The 17926-nt window shown below is 53.5% G+C and overlaps 1 protein-coding gene across 5 annotated transcripts; it reads right to left on the reverse strand.

Annotated features, from left to right (window-relative positions):
• Positions 1 to 5527: 5527 nt before the first annotated feature.
• Pofut2 (protein O-fucosyltransferase 2) lies at positions 5528 to 17819 on the reverse strand. Of its 5 annotated transcripts, none has more exons than XR_003850697.1 (10): positions 17577 to 17819; positions 15764 to 16014; positions 13979 to 14123; positions 12838 to 12948; positions 10633 to 10699; positions 9538 to 9663; positions 8252 to 8432; positions 7990 to 8113; positions 7059 to 7303; positions 6492 to 6625 (listed from the first exon to the last, which is right to left on the reverse strand). XR_003850697.1 is itself a non-coding variant. In XM_029567075.1 (9 exons), the coding sequence occupies exons 1-9, from the start codon at positions 17705 to 17707 to the stop codon at positions 6472 to 6474; spliced, it is 1290 nt and encodes a 429-aa protein (XP_029422935.1). In that variant the 5' UTR covers positions 17708 to 17818; the 3' UTR covers positions 5528 to 6471. The 5 variants fall into 5 exon arrangements, 2 of the variants coding, with proteins under 2 accessions (XP_029422935.1, XP_029422936.1); XR_003850698.1 differs by having other exon boundaries at positions 7053 to 7303; XR_003850699.1 differs by having other exon boundaries at positions 7059 to 7186; positions 7365 to 8113; positions 17577 to 17818.
• Between the last annotated feature and the right edge of the window lie 107 nt (positions 17820 to 17926).

Below are 17926 nucleotides of genomic sequence, written 5' to 3' on the forward strand. Positions count from 1 at the left end.
TCCAAATGGCCCTGCCGGGGCTTCCCAGGTGTGGGAGGGCCTCTGTGGGGAGCCACATCTCCACAGAAGTGGAGCTGGCATCCCTGTCTCCAAGTTCAGTGGTTGAAACTTCCAGATTTGGCCTTCCACAGCCCTGGTCCTGGTGGCAGGGACATCAGCCACCCCTCAGCCCCGGCCCCAGCCTGTGTCACCACCAGGCCTTTATCTCTCACAGGCTCATGACCCTTCACTGAGGCACCGAGGCTGCCTGGATGTGTTTATTCATCTTTGCCATTACCTGAGGAGTGGAGGGTCAGGGAGTGTGGCACATTCTGTCCTGGGTCTGCAATTCCAGGGTAGATGTGGGTATCCACTCCTGAGGGTCCACAGCCATTTTGGAGCCTCCTCTGCAGACCTGCTTGCCTTTCTCAAGAGCAGGCAGGTGCATGTTCTAGAAGTGACAGGCTGCAAATAGGCTGCTGTCCCCCAGACTCCAGGGCCTGCAGGGTTCTTGTCCTGCTCCTTCTGGGGTGGGGAGGGTCCATGGCACCATGTGTCATGCAGGTCTGAAAGTTTGCCTGTTCTTTGTATAGCATGAGGACAGCTAGTCTACAGGATATAAGGCAGGCCTGCTTTGTCCTGAAAAGGCCTTTTCACAGCAGCGAGGGTTTAATTTGTCACAGGCCATTTCGTGCAGCCTTCAGCCTCCATTAGTTACCTGATGCGGCAGCTAGAAGTAATGGCTGCACAACTGAGACAGATGGCCCCAGAGCCAGCCAAGGCGTGAGTCTATGCCATCCCTAAATGTGTTTCCTGCCCAGTCGTCCCTCTCTACTTCTCCCTGAAGTTAGTAACCAGGTCATTGAATTCAGACTGCCTCAGTTCACTTCTGAAGAGAGCTGTGCTCCAGTCTGGCCAGGGCTGAGCCAGCTCAGCACTTCCCACAGACTCCTGCCTCCCAGTGGACCCAGTTCACAGAGGGTAGATGGAGTGTCCCTAGCTATCCAGCCCAGCCCAGGTAGCAGGGCTCAGGAGCATCCTTTGTTCCACTGTGGGTAATGGGCTCTCTTTAAGCCCCCTGTCCTATCACATCCTTACCACCCTGACCAAATGGCCTCAGTGACTCTCCTACCATGCAGGCCCCAGGTCCAGTGGGTCAGCCACTCTATCCTCCAGGATGAGCTGGCTCTGAGTGGGCTGTGTGGGGTCAGCCCTGACTTCCGGATGCAGGAGTGGTGTGTAGGCAACATGAGGATTGGGCGTAGTGCTTTCCCCAAATCCACTGAACTCAGTCCTGACCCCTGGTACCTCCAAATGTGGCTGTTTAGAGACGGGACCTTTACAGAGGTGACTAAGATAAAATGATGTTGTCAGGGTAAGCCAAATCCAACAGATTCATGAAAGGGACTGGACACAGACACATAGGGATGATCCTGTGGAGACAGAGAGAAAATGCTGCCTGCAAGCCAGAAAGCAGCCTAGGAAGGACAGCTCCACATCCCATGAACTTGAAGCTCTAACTCTGGCTAGAATTAATTTTTATTTGAGGCTCTGATCTGTGATCCATCACAAGGGCAGGTGTTTGTGCTGCTGGAGTCCTTGATGACTTCCTGATGTCCGGGGAGACTGTCTTGGTTCTGTGACTGAGCAGGCTGGACCCCTGTCCCTCTCAAGTCCTGCTTTAACAACTGGGCAGCAAGCATACCTTTGCAAAGCCCTGGTGAGGGGCAGACAATGGAGTTAGAGGATGAGCACTGCCACTAGGGGCTTCAACCTCCCAGAATCACAAGGACAGAGGTTCTGTGGAGAATTAGGCTTGGCTTGCCTGCCTGGCATGGATCTGAGGACAATGCCAAGTTCAACTCCTGCTGTGGCTGGGTATGGACCTACCCCAGTGCCTTTGCTGTGAAGTAGGCAGCCAAGGGGTGCCATGGGGCCCAGAGGAATCTTTAGAGGTGAGTCCAGCAGAGAGGCCCTAGGGTCCTGATGCTGTCCACAGAACACTTAGATGGTCCTAGAGAGCCTACTTCATCCCTTGAGAGGGTCCTGAAAGCCAGAACTTGGGCCCTTGTAGCTGCTGGTCTCTGTATGGTGGTATATTCTTCTGCTTGCTTTGACATGGCTGGCCCTCATGAGGTGTTACAGCCAAAGTATGGTCTCATGGAGCTGGAACCAGGCCATTCTACAGCTGAGCTAAATAAACCTCATGAAATGGATGAGCACAACTCCTTGGAGGCTGTGGAGCCCGTGTCCCAGCTGCCCAGGGCAGTGTATGTGTCTGGATTTATAGCCTGAGGTGTCCCAGTTAGCTGCTGCCTTAGAACAAATTGTCCTGTGACTTTACTAAGGATGGCCACTTCTCATCCTGCATATTCTCTGCATGGAGACTCCAGGTGGCATGGTCTCTGCTGGAAACTGTGACGTCTGCTTGGATGGCACCACCGCTGCAAGTGGCAGGGCAGTGCTGACAAGGGCACTGTGGGTTCTGGCATCTGCCTACGGAGGTCCTGATGGTCAGGGCAGGCCCCAGGACTGACCTCAGGTGACACTGAGCTTAGTGTGACCTCACTGCCCTGTGTCTGTCTACTGGCCTTCCTCCCAGCTTATGGCTTGCGAACTCAGCTTCCCAAGCCCGACTTGTCCTCAGCATTGCCCTCTTCACTGGGGCAGGCGGACCTACCTCCTGCTGTATGTGGGGTACGGTGTACCAGGCTCCCCATCTTCTCTCCTGGCAGTGGATTTCCTGAGGTCAGAGCCTAGTTCATCAAATGCTGAGTACACGGTCAGTGCTCAGCAACTGCCAGCAGATGATAAGCAGCTTGAGCTAAGGCCTCCAGACACAGAGCAGACTTAGAAGGCGCACAGACCACAAATGCCACCCTATGCTGGCTGATGTAGAGCATCTGTCACATGGAACACTTTGGGCAGGCTCTGAGGGACACTCTGGAGCAGGGGCCCAGTACGGCTTCTGCTACATCTGAGTCCAGAGGTACTCTGGACCCATCACTAAAACATCCCTAATTCTGTCCCCTTTTCATGTGAAGCCACCTCAGGCAGGAACAGATCACCACAAAGTCACAGCTTAATTCAATGTTGTCACCTGGTAGGCTCTGTGTTAGGGTGTATGACTCACAGGTCCTCAGATCCCACCAAGAGTAACCCAGGGACCTTTGCCATCTCTAGCTCACCGGGAGGGACGTATTGCTAAGTGTCTCCTCAGCATTGAGATTCAGGGCCACATGGGTTGTGGACTGAGGCATCCATCCTCAAAAGGCGCTGATTAGGGGCTGTGTGCATATACCTCATAACGCAGGCTCTCCATAGATCTGTGAGGGATGGCAGTCAGCCCAGTATAGCTGGCAAGAATCAGAGAGAGAGACTGAAGGACACAGATAGAGACAAGACACCAAGACATAGGGACACATAAGAGACTGGGAGACAGAGATGGAGAGTCAAGAGAGAGACAGATGAAGACATATAGGCCAAGAGAGACAGAGAGCCAGACTCAGAGACTGAGACCAAGAGACTGAGGGACAGAGATAGACACTGGGAGACAGAAATCAAGAAAGACAAACTGAGACAAAGCAACTGAGGGAGAGACAGAGACAGTGAGAGTGAGAGGACAGACTCAGAGACACTGAGTCAGAGAGACCAGGGCTGAAAGAGAAACTGAGATGGTGAGACAGAGATGAGAGAGGGAGACACTGACAGGAGACAGAGCAGGAGGAGTTTGCTCTGACCCAGTCTCCTGCCCCATGGCTCCTGAAGTCTGTTATCAGAAGTGAATCCTGGGGAAGGATGCACCAGGCATGGGCTCCTCGAGAAGGCTGGGCCCTGTGGAAGGCCACCCTCCAAACAGGCAGTCCCATCCCATGGGCACTGGTGACATCAGCACTACACAGCCATATCCCATCATGATCCTCTTGGGAACAGCTGACAGATAAAGAAGGAACAGTTAGAGAAGAAACAATGACACATCCACACAGATGAGGACTAAGATGAAGATGTCCCAGCCGGTCCTGCTGCTGCACCAGAATCCGACAGGAGTCCATGAGCGACACAAGCCTCACTCGCTCTGCTAGAGCCTGAGGGCCAAGGTCAGGGTGCCAGCAGGTTTTTTTCTTACGTTAATCTGTTATGTTTGTGGAGGGCTATCTTTGATTCTAGGATGGCACCTTGAACACCGTCCCCAAATGGCAGGAGGGCTGGTTGGCAAGAAGGGCCAGGTCAGGCCCATGGAGCCCTTTTATGATGTACTAGTTGGGTCATGAGGTAGAGGTCACAGCCTAATTGCCATCCAAAGGCCCCACCCCTCAATGATATCACAGTGGGGATTTTTAACATAAGAATGTCAACTCCCTGCCTCAAACAATCAAGAGAATGAGAATCCTTTGTTCACTGTTTCTGTACAGCAAAGCTGGGTATCAAAAGTACCATCTGTCTATAAGCAGTATGTGCACTGGCCAGTGGTCTTGTCCCCTCAAGGTCAAGCTGTCCTGGAATACTTGTCCTGCCTGGTGACATCCTTGGCAGCTGAAACAACTCTCAGCTGTGGACTCCTGGGCTCCTCCTAGGCATAGCTAGCTCCTGAGGCTCCTGCTGAATTTGGCCCAGTGTTGTCTGACCAGACAGCTGTACCTCTGTATGGAAAAGAGCTGCAGGCTGATATTCCAGTGACAGATGGCTACCTCAGCCAATCACAGCAGCCGAGCTTCAGCCAGTTAGGCTGCCAGTGGAGTGGTCCATGACACGAGGCTGTCCAGTTCTGCCCCGAGATGCTGCCGCCCACAGTACCAGGCAAGCTGTCTGCATGCTGACTCAGGGACTAACCAATTTGAACTGTTCTTTGCTTCAATCAGCTGATACGCCTATCTGACTTTAACACGACTACTGCCATGTCTCCTGAGAGCCATGTAGAGCTCTGACGGGCTCTCCATCGGTGATTATATGACCTGTTGGCTAAGACTTCCGCTACATGGGGCATGGCTGTCACACCCTGTCCTCCCAAGGTGACCCCACCCAGTGCACGACTCCATTCTCCCAGCTAGTGCCCCTCGGCTTTTGGCACTGGCTGCCCACAGTAGAACAGGCTGTCCCAGCTCCAGCTTCTCCCAACTGCAGCAATTCCATCAGATGTGCTGCCCACTCTAGATAAAGTGCCAATCCCATGAAGGCTGCACTGCCATCTCCTTGGCACCTTGAAGATAGGCTACAGTTGTGGCATTCTTTTCCCCAACAGCCAACCTGGCAGACAGTCCAGTAAACAGAACCAGGTCGTGGTGGACAGTGACAAGGTCCTCCATGGGCAGAATCGAGCCGTGTTGGGTGCAAGGGCTCCAGCAGGACATACTGCTCTGCCCGCCACGCCTGGTCAGTCTACCTTCTGGGAACCTGGTAAGGGTTCTCTGTGACTCACCTTACGGCAGGCAAAGTGCCTGTGCTGCAACTCCCAGGCAGCATGAAGCCCGATTCTCCAGAAAGGCACCTAGTTGTCCACACATCAGGTAGTGCTCAGTCCAAGAAAAAACAAAGCATTAAAAAGGCACCATTTTTAGGATTATAGCTTTTTAGAAAAGTATTTTACTAATACACTGGATGTATGAATGAAAAGAATAAATACCTGTGATTCCTCCTGGCTAGCTCTGAGTGAGCCACAGGACCCTATCTGTGCTCCGAATCTACTTCGGTGCTTGGGAAGGAGACCTGGGCAGTAGCCAGGTAGTGCACTGGGTCAGCAGGGGCTGCACAAGGAAGGGACTTCTCAGGGCACAGAACTGGGGGGTGGGAGGTATTCCCAGGAGTACCGGGTCAAGGGCCTGGGGTTTCCCAGGCCAAGGCTGTGTTGACTCTGCCTCCCAAGGTGACCGCACAGTGCAGCGTGAAGCCTAGGATGTTGTCTTTTGAAGGATATGACTGTCACTTCTCAATTCTATTTCTCAGCAGTGTGCAACAGGCCTAGGGACCCACGTGTCCACCAAAAGGTGAGGTGAGTGAATTGCTGGCCAGGTCCACCAGACACCCTGAGGGTCCCAGAACTCTGATAAAATCAGGGTCTTAAACCTCCACCTCTGGAGTACAGTGCAGGGGGAGGGGCAGGACCCAGCCTCTGGTAACACTGGAATGTGTGGGATGACCAGTACTGCACCGGTGTCTCAGGAACCAGTGTCCATCTGAAGGACACTGAAGGAGCAGCCCCTCAACTGGCCTCTCAACTTGCTCAAGAAGGTGACAGAAAGACCAATGCAGGGCTGACAGATGCTCCTTGCATTTTTGGACCAGCACATATGTGGTGTCTGTGATGGTGACATGGCTTCACAGGTCTTGACAGAAGACACAACTGCAAACCCTGGAGGTGGCAGAGCCTGGCCACAAGCAGATGTCGGCTCAGACATAAAGGAGCCGCAGGGGCATTAAATATGGTGCCCCAAGTGGAAGCCCCCTCTGGGACCCTGGGACCGAATGGTTGGCAGGTGGCAGATGGATTGGCGGCCCTCAGTACGCTATCTTCCAGTGCGTGGGTTGCTCACATACTTTCTCTTGGTCTCCACAAAACCGATTGTACGTCGTCTTGGGGTCCAACCCCAGGATTTCTCTTTCTTCATGAATCCGAAAAGAAAATGTGGAGACTGAGGTGCCAATAAAAAACCTGCAAAGTCACAAGAGTCACCCAGGAGCAGCAGGGAGTGCGGCAGCCCACACACACCCACCACAGGCCCCGGACCCTTGGCACTGGCACCTGCACGGGTCAGCCATGCCTCACGGTGCCCACTGCGCCTCACAGGCACTTCCCTCCTCTCCACTACAGATGCCAGATTGCCACTTGGCTGCATGGTGAACACCAAGGGTTCTGCATCCAATGTGACACTAGCTGTGACAGGGACTGTCGACATGCACGCTGTTATGGCTAGAGAAGTCCCTTCTCAAGGGTCTTCTGATCCTGGGGTGACAGGGACTCACCCAACCCGACTCCTGTGTCCTGGCTCTCTGATGGCACTTAGTGACCAACTAATCCAGAGAAGATTTGGAATACTATATCCCAGGGTGATCCTGGGACTTTGGGGTCTCAGGCTCACCCCCACCTTTGGAGGAAGGTGCCAGGCTGGGCTGTGCCGACGGGTGGAGACAGCTGCAATCAGCTGTATGAAGCACCTTCTGAGCTGGGAACTGCAGTCAGAGGTCCTGAGACAGGGCTTGTGTCTAGTAGATCCTGGGAAGAACCCAGGCAGTGAAGGGGCACGTGCAGAGCCTCCCCAGAGAGCAGAGCAGAGCAGACTCCAGTGGAGACAGAACGGCCTGGCTGTCCCCCAAAATGCACAGGCCATGCCTAGGGACAGGGAGGTACCAGCAGCTAGACCCGCACAGACAGGAATGTGGCCCTCACCCACCTACTGACTGGCTGGGCCCCATGGTGCTGGGATGGTGTCAGTGGGAACCTCAGTGTCCAGAACACAACAGAGAAGCAGCGGCCACAGGAGGAAGCCCCGGGCAGGGAGAGCACAGCAGCGCCCGGCACCGAACACATTCTCCTCAGTGTCGAGCCAGCAGCAAACTCCTGTGTTCTACCTTGTTCTCCATGCCACTCGGATCCCACCCTCAGGTTCCTACACCTGTGTGCAGAGGAGTGCTACAAGGCCAGCCGTCCTCATGACCTCCCGGAACAGTGACACACCCTCCAGCCGCAGGCTCCAGGCAGCCCAATGCGTGCGCCTCCAGTGGTGCAAACATGCCAAGGAGGCTGAACAGCCCGGCAGTGCACGGCTCTCGGGCAGACAAGCAGGAGGAGGAGAGAGTCTGGGTGTGCGCCATGGAGGATGCACGTGTGGAGGACTGAGAGGTCAAGACTGACGGCTCACAGCAGCCTAAGCAAACGCTGGGCTGACTATTACAAGAAAGAAAGTGATAAGGCATGACGGAACCAGGGGGGGACACAACCACCTGCTGAGTGCTGTGCTGGGGCCGTAGGGCCTTAGAAAGCAGCACTAGCCCCTCCACAGCATGGCGGGCAGGCACCTGGCATGTGCGCAGATCCACTGGTCGATGATGGCCACGCCTCCGTCCTTGTACAGTTCCAGCTCCTCCCAGGTGGGCTCAAAGCGCACCATTTCCGGAAGCAGCTTCCTCAGCTCTTCCTGTTCTGTGAGGTAAAGGAGAGGATGCTGACCGGGGACCATGGGACAGACACGTGATCAAGGTCACAATACAGGCCTAGGCCTCCCAGCATTCAACCAAGGGCCAGGAAGAAGCCTAACAAAGCCTGCACTCAGCGACCTACCCTTCCTGATGGCATCTGTGGCCACAAACACCCTGGACAGCTGGTAAGTCTTCATGAGGCTACGGATCTTCTTCACGGCACCCTCCAGGCTAGGCACATCCTCCCTGTGGCCCCAGATGAAGTCCTTTCTTCTCAGGTGGACTCCAAGGTAGGGGCCACCTAGCGCCGAGCCCAACTTGACCTACACAAGACAGGCATATGTTAAAAAGATGCCGAGCCGAGTTTGACTGGGCTCTGGGCGTCTTGGGATGTGGAGGGACAGACATGTCCCCCAGGTGTCCCTCCAAGCCTAAATGATCCTCAAATCTTGGGGGGGGGGGACCACACACAACTAGATGCCTTCCTAAGAGGGCGATGAAGTAATTATCATAAATGCCATTATCTGAATGAAATAAAAATCATAAATGAAACACTAGAAAAATTAAAAAAGAAAAGCTATTTAATATTTTTCTCAGCCAAGACGATCTAAGCAACTTACTTTATTGCTTAAACAACAGCACCTGGAACCAGCAAAAATAACCACAGACCAAACAGGTACAGTGAGGCTCTAAGACACAACAGAAAGGAGGCGCTGACAGCACACGGCCATGGTGCCGAGGGACAATGTAGGAACCTGACTTTCAGAGAAAAAGGAAAGGATGTGTGTAAGGAAAGGATAACACAGGACCAGAGAGCTGGGGGGCTGCCCCGTCTCCCCAGAGTGCAGAGACCATGGGAAACGCTGGTGGATTTGGTCACCTACTTCTGCTTCAGGATTTTCCTTTCTTAATTTTTTTTTCTTTGTCTTTTTGAGGCAGGATCTCCCAGTAGCCCCAGCTGGGCTAGAACTCACTACGTAGACCAGGCAGGCCTTGAACTCACAGAGATCCGCCTGCCTCTGCCTCCTGAGTGCTGGGACTACAGGCGTGCACCACCATGCCTGGTTTCCTTTCTTAATTTTTTGATAGGGTCTCCCTATACAGCCTAGGCTGGCCTGGATCTCACGACCTTCCTCTTCCATCTCCAAGTACTGGGTCAAGGCATGTGCCACCATGCTTGCAGTATTTACAGACTTTTTAAAAGTGCTATTTTATGTTAACAATAATGTCCCCATTTCATTGAAGAGAAAACTGTACTGAGTCATTTCCCTAACTCTGCACCCAGACAAGGGGTCAAGTTGCTCAGCCCCTGCCCTCCTGCAGGACAGGTAGTCAGGTCACTCATGTCTGGCATTAAAGACATGGCAGACACACTAATTTAGGAGATGAATCCATTCAGTCCTCCCTAGCCGAGGTTAGAGAGGCTACCTTCATCTGCGTCCAGTCTTCTTCCAGGACCACTTTATCAGCAGCATCAGTAGAGTTCAGGTGCTGGCTTCTGAACTCATCTCCCACGGCCCGCAAGTGCTTGGCAAACACCATGCTGCGCCGGGTCTGCACAAACAGAGCTAAGCTGAGTGCCACAAAGGACCAGTGAGCTGTTACAACCTCGCTTGTCTACCACCTTCCCCTCCCCTCCACTTGGTGCCATTGGCAACATGGCCTTCAGGCCTTCCAGCTGGGTATTTCTGAGCCTCCCCTCGCTGCAACAAGCCTCTGCTAGTCCCTTAATCAAGCTGCAGTGATGTTCTACAGAGACCTGGAGAGGCCCTGTGTAGGACCACAGTGGGAAGAAAGCCACCCCAGCCAGTCCCAGGCTGCAGGGCTGGCCTGCCCTTGCTGAGCCCTGTACTGCCGGCTCAGCCAGCACTGCCATGCAGACTCATCACCTTGGTGTCTGCCAAACGCCGAACTTTGCACCTTGCTTGGAGCAGGCTTCCTTTTTCCCAAACTGAACTGAACCGAATGACTACATCTCTGTTCTGAACTAGGTGCCTGCTTTACGAGCTGTCAATAAGGCCTCGGGTCAGCAGAGCTGCTGCTCCTGGTCTGACACCTGCTCAGGCTAGCCAGTGTCCTCACAATCACCAGGTTACAGCCTCCCTTCCAAGCAGAAATGGTTCCTCTTGTCAGGATGCATGGCACAAATGTCCCTTTTCCCAACCCATAGGACAAGTGGTTCAAGCTCGGCTGCACCCAGGTGTGGAAAGGATGGCTCAAGGACTGGATTCACCCATCCCAGGTCCACTCTCTTTATGGTCCCCAGCATATGGCACCATGAGGCAGAGGCTGCTGCTCAGCAGGGTACCTAGGGCTCAGCCTGTGTCCTTGAGTTACAAGGCCCCTTGGCAGGTCCTGCACGAGCATTTTGCCCTGTGTGGTGGAGCAGGCCCACTGGGCCCAGCCCACGACTTCTGAGAGCCTATGGTTTCAGTCAGCAAAAACAAAAGTTGCTGACAACTGTCTTAAGTCTTCAAAACATGAACACCTGTTTTGTGTTCTGTGTGCTGTGGAGGTACTCACATCCCAGTACTCTCGGCCACCATAGTGGTCATGAAGCAGGTTTTCAGCTCGGTCCAACATCACAGACCTGGGTTTAAACAACCGAAAAATAAAAGATTTTAACAAAGATAAAAGCTAAAATGATTATATTTTCACACTCCAAGAAAACAAAACAGAAAGCCCTAGGTCCCAGGGGTGCAAGTCTGCCGGGGACCCGAAACAGGAGCATCCAGGTAAGTCCCTGCAGAACTGTGAAGAGCAGGAAGAAGACAGAAAGAAAAAAAAAAAGGAGCGACAGAGCCAAGGACACTGGCAGAGAACTCAACATTAAAAGAACATGTATGACCAAAGGAGTCCACGATGGGGTCCCACAAGGTGTGAGAGCATCTGCTCCTGTTACAAAGGAAATTACCTCACACAAGGACAAGGGACACCCTTGGGTCTGCACATCTGAAGCTCACACTATCACCTTGTCCCCTGGTGACAGGGCTGGGGGCCAAGGCAGTGGCCACGTTGCCTACAACCTTCCTTTTTTCACAGATGTTAGCTCGGAGTGGAACATGGAAACAAACTCCAAAGTTGAACATGGAGAACTTAAGACCTGGGACAACATGGTGGAACAGACCCTGAAACCTCTGTACAAGGGGTAAATGTAACTTTGTAAGTGAACATTTCAAAGGGTTTTCAGTCAGAAGCACACACGAACAAACCAGATTCCTTTTCCCAGGTCAGACTCAGAAGAGGCCAGGGCTCTGCCCTGGGGGCCACATGGGACCAGCTCTGCACAGCCCCTGGATGGCTCAGCATTGACTCCCACTAAAGCTATTTCAGGTCTGGACACAACCCTACATTTCTGCTTCCCCACTGTGTGCACACTGACACTGATAGCACAATTTAACTGGCTGGTATTTTCTGTACCTTGCTAAGCAGCCATTCCCACCCTAAGATGCTGAGGCCGCCCTGACAGCTCGACAATTCTTCTGCCCAGTAAGTCACTAACCCACCTGGGGTTGGGTTTTTCTGGCACAGATGAGGACCATAATTTCAGACCTCCTCTGCCCACAGAGCACCTTTCCCACACTGTTCCTGAGTCATAGCCCATCTAGTCTCAGTCCCTCTCTGGGCTCAGCTCCATTCTAGCCCCTCAATGTAAGAGAAAACCTGACCATAACACCACACATCCCATAGCCACAGAGCTACTTTTGGAATGAAGACACTGGACTACAGACTTGGGACAACATAAAAGCTGGGTCCCTCCAACACCTTGAACTTTTACTTTTTTGTTGTGTAGCCAGAGCTGGTCACAGGGAGGCTGCAAGGCCCAGGTCCACCATAGCTGGGCTGCTCTAACCAGGGCAAGGCTACACACAGTGCACTCTGCAGACAGTCATGGCCAGGGGCTCCAGACGCTTCAGAGGTGACACAGGCAACAGGGCTCATCTTGACCTGCTGGTCCGGGGTGCCCAGACCAGGAAGATGCTCATGCTGGCTGAGGGGGCAACACGGCACTTCCTTCCAGGTATGTAACATGGGCTCTTATACCTGCCCACCCCCGATCCTAAGTGGACTCCTCTCATTATCCAGGGGACTGGGAGTGGCTGTCCTCATCTGCCGCAGCTGCTTGGTCCCACAAGTTGGGGTGCTTGTGACTCCCAACCTCAGAAGATAAAGGACTAAAACACCATGGACAGGACTTTCAAAAGTTTCCAAGAAGCCTGGAACAGAGCAGACCCCCAGTGCCCAAGCCCAGTAGACTTTACCTTCCAGCCTAGCCTGAGCCCTGCTCACACCCCACCCCCCTGGACAGGCCATCACCTCTTCACCACTCCCATGCACATGCCCAGTTGTGCTGGGCTATCGTGGCATCCCAGAGAGGGATCTGGAGGGGAACCAGGGGCGTGTCCTGTCTCTAGTATTCATAGCTCTGAACCAGGGCTCAGGAGATGGGGGTCAGGGTGAGGGTAAAGTGGCTACCCTGAACAAGGAGTTCAGGAGATTGTAGGCCACACTCCCACACCCATAGCACCAGAGCCTGGGAACAGTCTACCCAACCCTGGATTCTCTGGGGTCCTTCCTCCAGAACACAGAGCCTCCTCCAGTCTTTGCTCAATCTAGTCTCATAAACACAGGAAGAGGGGCCTGGTGGGGTGTCAGGACGATGGTGCACACAATGCACGCATGGACTGCCTTGCTACCTCAACACTGCGTGGGAGGCCTGGCACTCACCGAGCAGAAGTGTTTTTCAAAAGCACGGGTGCAACAATGGAAGCTGACCCCTGGACAGACAGGCAGGAGACATTCAGACCCCGGGTTTCTTCATAGCCCCAAAACCAGCCTCTGGAAAACAAAGCCCAGCCAGCCTGTTAGCTTGTGAGCTCTTATCCAGGAACATGTATATACACATGCAGCACAGTCCTAGTAAAACTGGCCACTTCACTCAGAGCAGCACACACACCAGGGCTGTGGACAGCAGGGTTCTCATGAGAAACCACAACTCTTCCCTGGAGCTCTTCTCAGTTTTCTGCAGGTCACTGACAGGACACAGGCCGTGGTGACAGAAGCCACAGCTCAGCCAGACAGCTGGGCTCCCCAAACAACTCCCCTCATAGGAGTATTCCAGTATGTCACACATCGAGGGTGTTGAGTGACAGCCAGGGCCTCAGGTGGCAACTTTTGGGCTACAATTGCCATTCCCAAGCATGCTCAAATGCATTTAAAAGCTGAGGGAAGGGGTTGGAGAGATAGCTTAGCAGTTAAGAGTGATTGCTGACCCTGCAAGGGACAGGAGTTTGGTTCCCAGCATCCACAAGGGATAGCTCACAACTGTCTATAACTCTGGCTCCAGAGGATCCAATGTCCTATTCTGACCTCAGTGGTCACCTGCATGCACACACAGAGTAAAATAAAAATAAAATTAAAATTGAGGGAAGTTGGGCATGGTGGTACATGCCTGTGATCCTAGTACTTGGGAGGCTGAGGCAAGAGGGTCAGGAGTCCGAGGTCAGGCTGGGATGCATAGTAAGACCTGTCTCAGGACCCGCCTGGTATGAACAGCCCCTTAAGTTCAACCCCCAGTACCACCAAAAAAATAAGGCAAAAAATAAGCATGTCTTAGGTATTTTAAAAACTGGCTGAGTTTCGAACAGCAGGAGGTGTTATCAGAACAGGACAGGTGTGGTAAGTTAGAGGCAGACAGATCTCAGTTCAAGGCCCATCTGGTCTACATAGCAAGTTCCAGGGCAGTCAGGACTATATAGTGAGACCCTGTCTCAAAACAAACAAAAGGACAAATAAAAGGAAGAGTGTGTCAGGGCTCAGGCCAGGGTCTCTGTGAACCACTGGGCACCCTCACTTTTCAAAGCACTACCTGTAATACTCGTGCTTGTCCTGCGAATACAGCAGCGGATCAATGCAGGGCCGCTCATCCACCTTCTCCTCCCAGGTGCCCTCCTTCCAGCCCTCAGCATAACCTTGCAGGACGTACACCTGATCAATAAAGGGCCCACCGGACTCTGAAAAACACCCAGAGAATGTGCTGCACAGCAGTGACCACAGACATATCTGTAGGTGTGCACCATATAGCCACAGATGTGAGATGACTTTCATTGACTGATTTAAAGCCATCTTGTTCCAGAGGCCTGAAGGAGCGTCTAAAGCAGAGGACAGTCAATGGCATCAGCATGTGGGCCTCGGGGACAGATGGGGGTTATTGAGGTGTCCCTGGCCTCTCTCTGGCCTTCTGCTTTTTCCCACTGCACCCCTTGGCATTGGGGCAGGCCTGGCTTCACCCCCTCTCGTGTGTACTGCACTGCTCCCCTAGCACACACTGACTGCTGCTCTCTTCCGGGGCTCATTCCCACCCCTCAGGGTCCCGAACATGCCTCTTCATCATAACTCTGTCTACCATACCACTAAACCCCACTAAAGGAGCCCCAGGAGGTCTGTGTCCCTTACTTACTGCCCCACGTATACCTAGCCAGAGTCACCCACCATATCCAGAGTATCATTGAGGTCTGTCCAGATGAGGACCCCAGTTATGACAAGCCACAGAAAGTTAAATTCTGTCTTTACTCGCACAGGATGAGGTTTGCAGCCACATGGCTGGTGGGCACAAGGTCCGAGCTAAAGAGGTTCCTCCCAGGCTGATCAGAGGTGCAGACGCCCATGCACTGGACGTGGGGCTGGCACAGGCATAGCTTCATCTGATGCAGCCTCCTTGCGGCCCCTCCCCATGAGTATATGAAGCCAACATGTCGTGTCTTTCCTGGAAGCCAACATGGCACAGACCTGTCCTCCCCCTTCTGGGGAAGTCCTAGAAACTTATGCCTCTAGGCACCATACTTATATGGCAAGGGCTCCAACTGTCCCTTTCCCATTGTGAGGAACCCACTGGCCTTGTCCCACAGGGAGGCATTCTCCAGGTGCCTGGGACCCAGACTCAGACAAAGGACAGGCTATCTTCTTGGGTGAGTCCACCCAGCCTAAAATCCCAACCCAAAACCCCAACTCCTTCTTTTCTAGGACCCAAAAGCAAGATTAACAGCTGGGCTAGAAAACTATACATTCTAAGTATGTGTTTACAATGCTCTGACTTTCCATGTTCAGTCTGAATGAAAAGGTCAGAATAAATGCTGCCTGTGTCCCCTGTATTCAACGGACGGACTGTGACACAGAACATGCCTGTCAGTGACAAAATGTGTAGCTAGAGCCATGTCCTGGAACACAACCTCATGGGGCCAGTCCTGAACAGGAAGCAGAGGTCTCGTGGACTGAGACGCTGATGCACACCACTGGCACAGCCTGCCTCTAAACAAACACCTTCCTCCCCAGGACCTCAAGTGCAATGTTCCAACCAAAGCCACAGTCAACTCTAAAGACCTTTGTTCTCAGAAGTTTTACTCCTCTCAAGATGAAAACAGCATGGAGTCAAGCAAAAGGGCTCGCACACCCTTCAGCAGCACTGAGGCCCCCGATGCACGTACACCAGCAGCAGGCATCTCTCGAGGAAAATGGCTGGTGCTCTCACCACCCCTGCCATGTCCGTGCACACCTGTGCTTCCCTAGGGACAAACTACGGAAACAACCCTAAAGCAGGCCCGAGGGGAGAGCACAGCCAGGCTGGGCCAAGTCACCTGTCCAACACCTGCCTCACCTGCAATGAACTGCTCGTACTCAATGACGGGGATGTTTTTATTGAGACTTGGAAGATCAAAAAACTCTGACCAGGGAATCCGGACCTGATGGATGTCAGGACTTTGCCAATGGTAGAGGCGGCCCCATGGGGGCAAGACAAGCACCCACTCCTCGGTCTTCAGCAGTGTCTTCAGCAGGGAGGCAACACGGATGTAGACGTCCCTGCGGAGATTGAAGCCTTCTGGAGGGTTGACATCATACAGAAGGTACCTGAGCAGGGAGCAGGACACAGGCCTTGAGTGGGGGGACCCTGCACAGAACACTGAGTCTTAGTGCATCGCTAGCACAAGGAGGTAGTGGCAGGTCATTTCCATGTGACAATTACCTGCAGAGCCCATGAGTGGTAATAGCAGACACCCTAGCACCATCTTGACAATCTGGAATGCCCAGCATCTCAGAAGCCATACCCAAAAATCAGTACTGTGGTCATTCCCACGCTGTCTGAACAACTATTGAGGACCACAAAGGGCCACTATTGATTCAGGGCTGTCAAGCCTTTTGACACTGCCACACGATGCTGTCATCTACAAATAGGGTAGGCGGCATTTGTCGCTGTCCTGAGACACAAGCAACCAGTGGGCCACAGGCTGGACATGCCTAGCTGTATGTGAATTAATCTATTGCTAGCTCCTGTGTTACAAGCTAAAGTTAGATGTACTCATTGATTCACTTAAAGATAACAATAACCGTGGCTGGAAAGATGGCTCAGTGGTTAAGAACACTGGCTGTTCTTGCAGAAGACCCAGGTTCGAATCCCAGCTCCCACATAGCAGTTAACAACTGTCCGTAACTCCAGTTCCGGGGGATTCGACAGCCTCTTTTGTCCTCCACAGGCATTGCACGACATGGGTGCACTTACCTACATGCAGACAACACAATCATACGCATAAAATATTTTTATAAAAATAACAGTAACCAGGGCTGGAGAGATGGCTTGGGAGTTAAGAACACTGGCTGCTCTTGCAGGGGACTCCCACCCAAATGGCAGCTAACAATTGTCTGTAACACCCTGTCTTCTGACCTCTGTGGGCACTGCACAACACAGCTGCATTTGCATATGGGCAATATAATCACACACATAAAATAAAAACAATTAATAACTAATAATAATCTCATTATGTAAAAATATTTTTATGAAAATGAAAAATGTATCTTCAAAATAAGAATGGTGACGAGAATGGTAATACTTTTAATTTCTGCAAATTTATTTTGAGCCGTCTGTAGCCGAGTTTTCAGATTTGTTTCTGCATTCAGTCATTTCTGATCATCACAGGCCTGGTAACCGCTGGAAAAACTCAGAGTACTGTCCTGGGTGCCGGAATCTCTGGGAAAATGACTGAAATTGAGGGCACCGCCAAAGCAAGACTCCTCTCTACTACACCCCAGGCAGGCTTCACGGGCACGGCCACTGCTGCTCTCTACACCGGCTTTGTCTACACTGGGTCCCGGGTGGACCCTCCAGCTCGGGAATGCGAGCCCCGGTTGGAGGGCACCTCCATGACCGGACCCCTGCGGACTTCTGCAGACAGGGCAGAGTGCCTTACCGCTGGGGCCGGGCATGGGACAGGACGCCCGGGCGGAGCCGGATGGCCGGTGCGGCCGGGTCGGGCTCCACCTACACGCCTAGACCTCGGGCAGCAAGCGCTCGAGTGGACGGCGGAGGCCCAGCCAGCTCGGCGACCCAGTGGCTCAGGCTCCGACCCCACGACCCGCCGCCCAGCCCGGTCCCCGAGCCTCCTCCGCCCTCGGATCTGCCCCGGCCCCCGTCTCACCGTCGGCGGGACGCCGCCCCTGACAGGATATCCGCCGCCGACTGGCCGGGCCAGAACTCTTCTCCTGAAGCCGAGGCGGGCGGCCAGCACGCAGCTACCAGCAGCAGCCAGACGACGCTGAGCGCCGCCATGGCCCCGGCGGCCACGCACTTCCGGCGGCCGTGCCCCGTCCCGGAAGCTCCCGCCGGTAGGCCCTGCGGAGCGCATCTCCGGTAGCCACGGCAAAGGGACGCGGCTCTCTGCGCATGCGCCTTCCGTGCTCCAGGAGGCGGGGGTGGTGACTGTGGGCGGGGGCTGTGCGACTCCAGGCGCGGTCTAGGAGGATCGAGGCGGGGCCTCTAGGCGGGGGG

Source organism: Nannospalax galili, unplaced genomic scaffold (genome assembly GCF_000622305.1).
Source record: "Nannospalax galili isolate Female #2095 unplaced genomic scaffold, S.galili_v1.0 scaffold619, whole genome shotgun sequence".
Lineage (NCBI taxonomy): Eukaryota > Metazoa > Chordata > Mammalia > Rodentia > Spalacidae > Nannospalax > Nannospalax galili.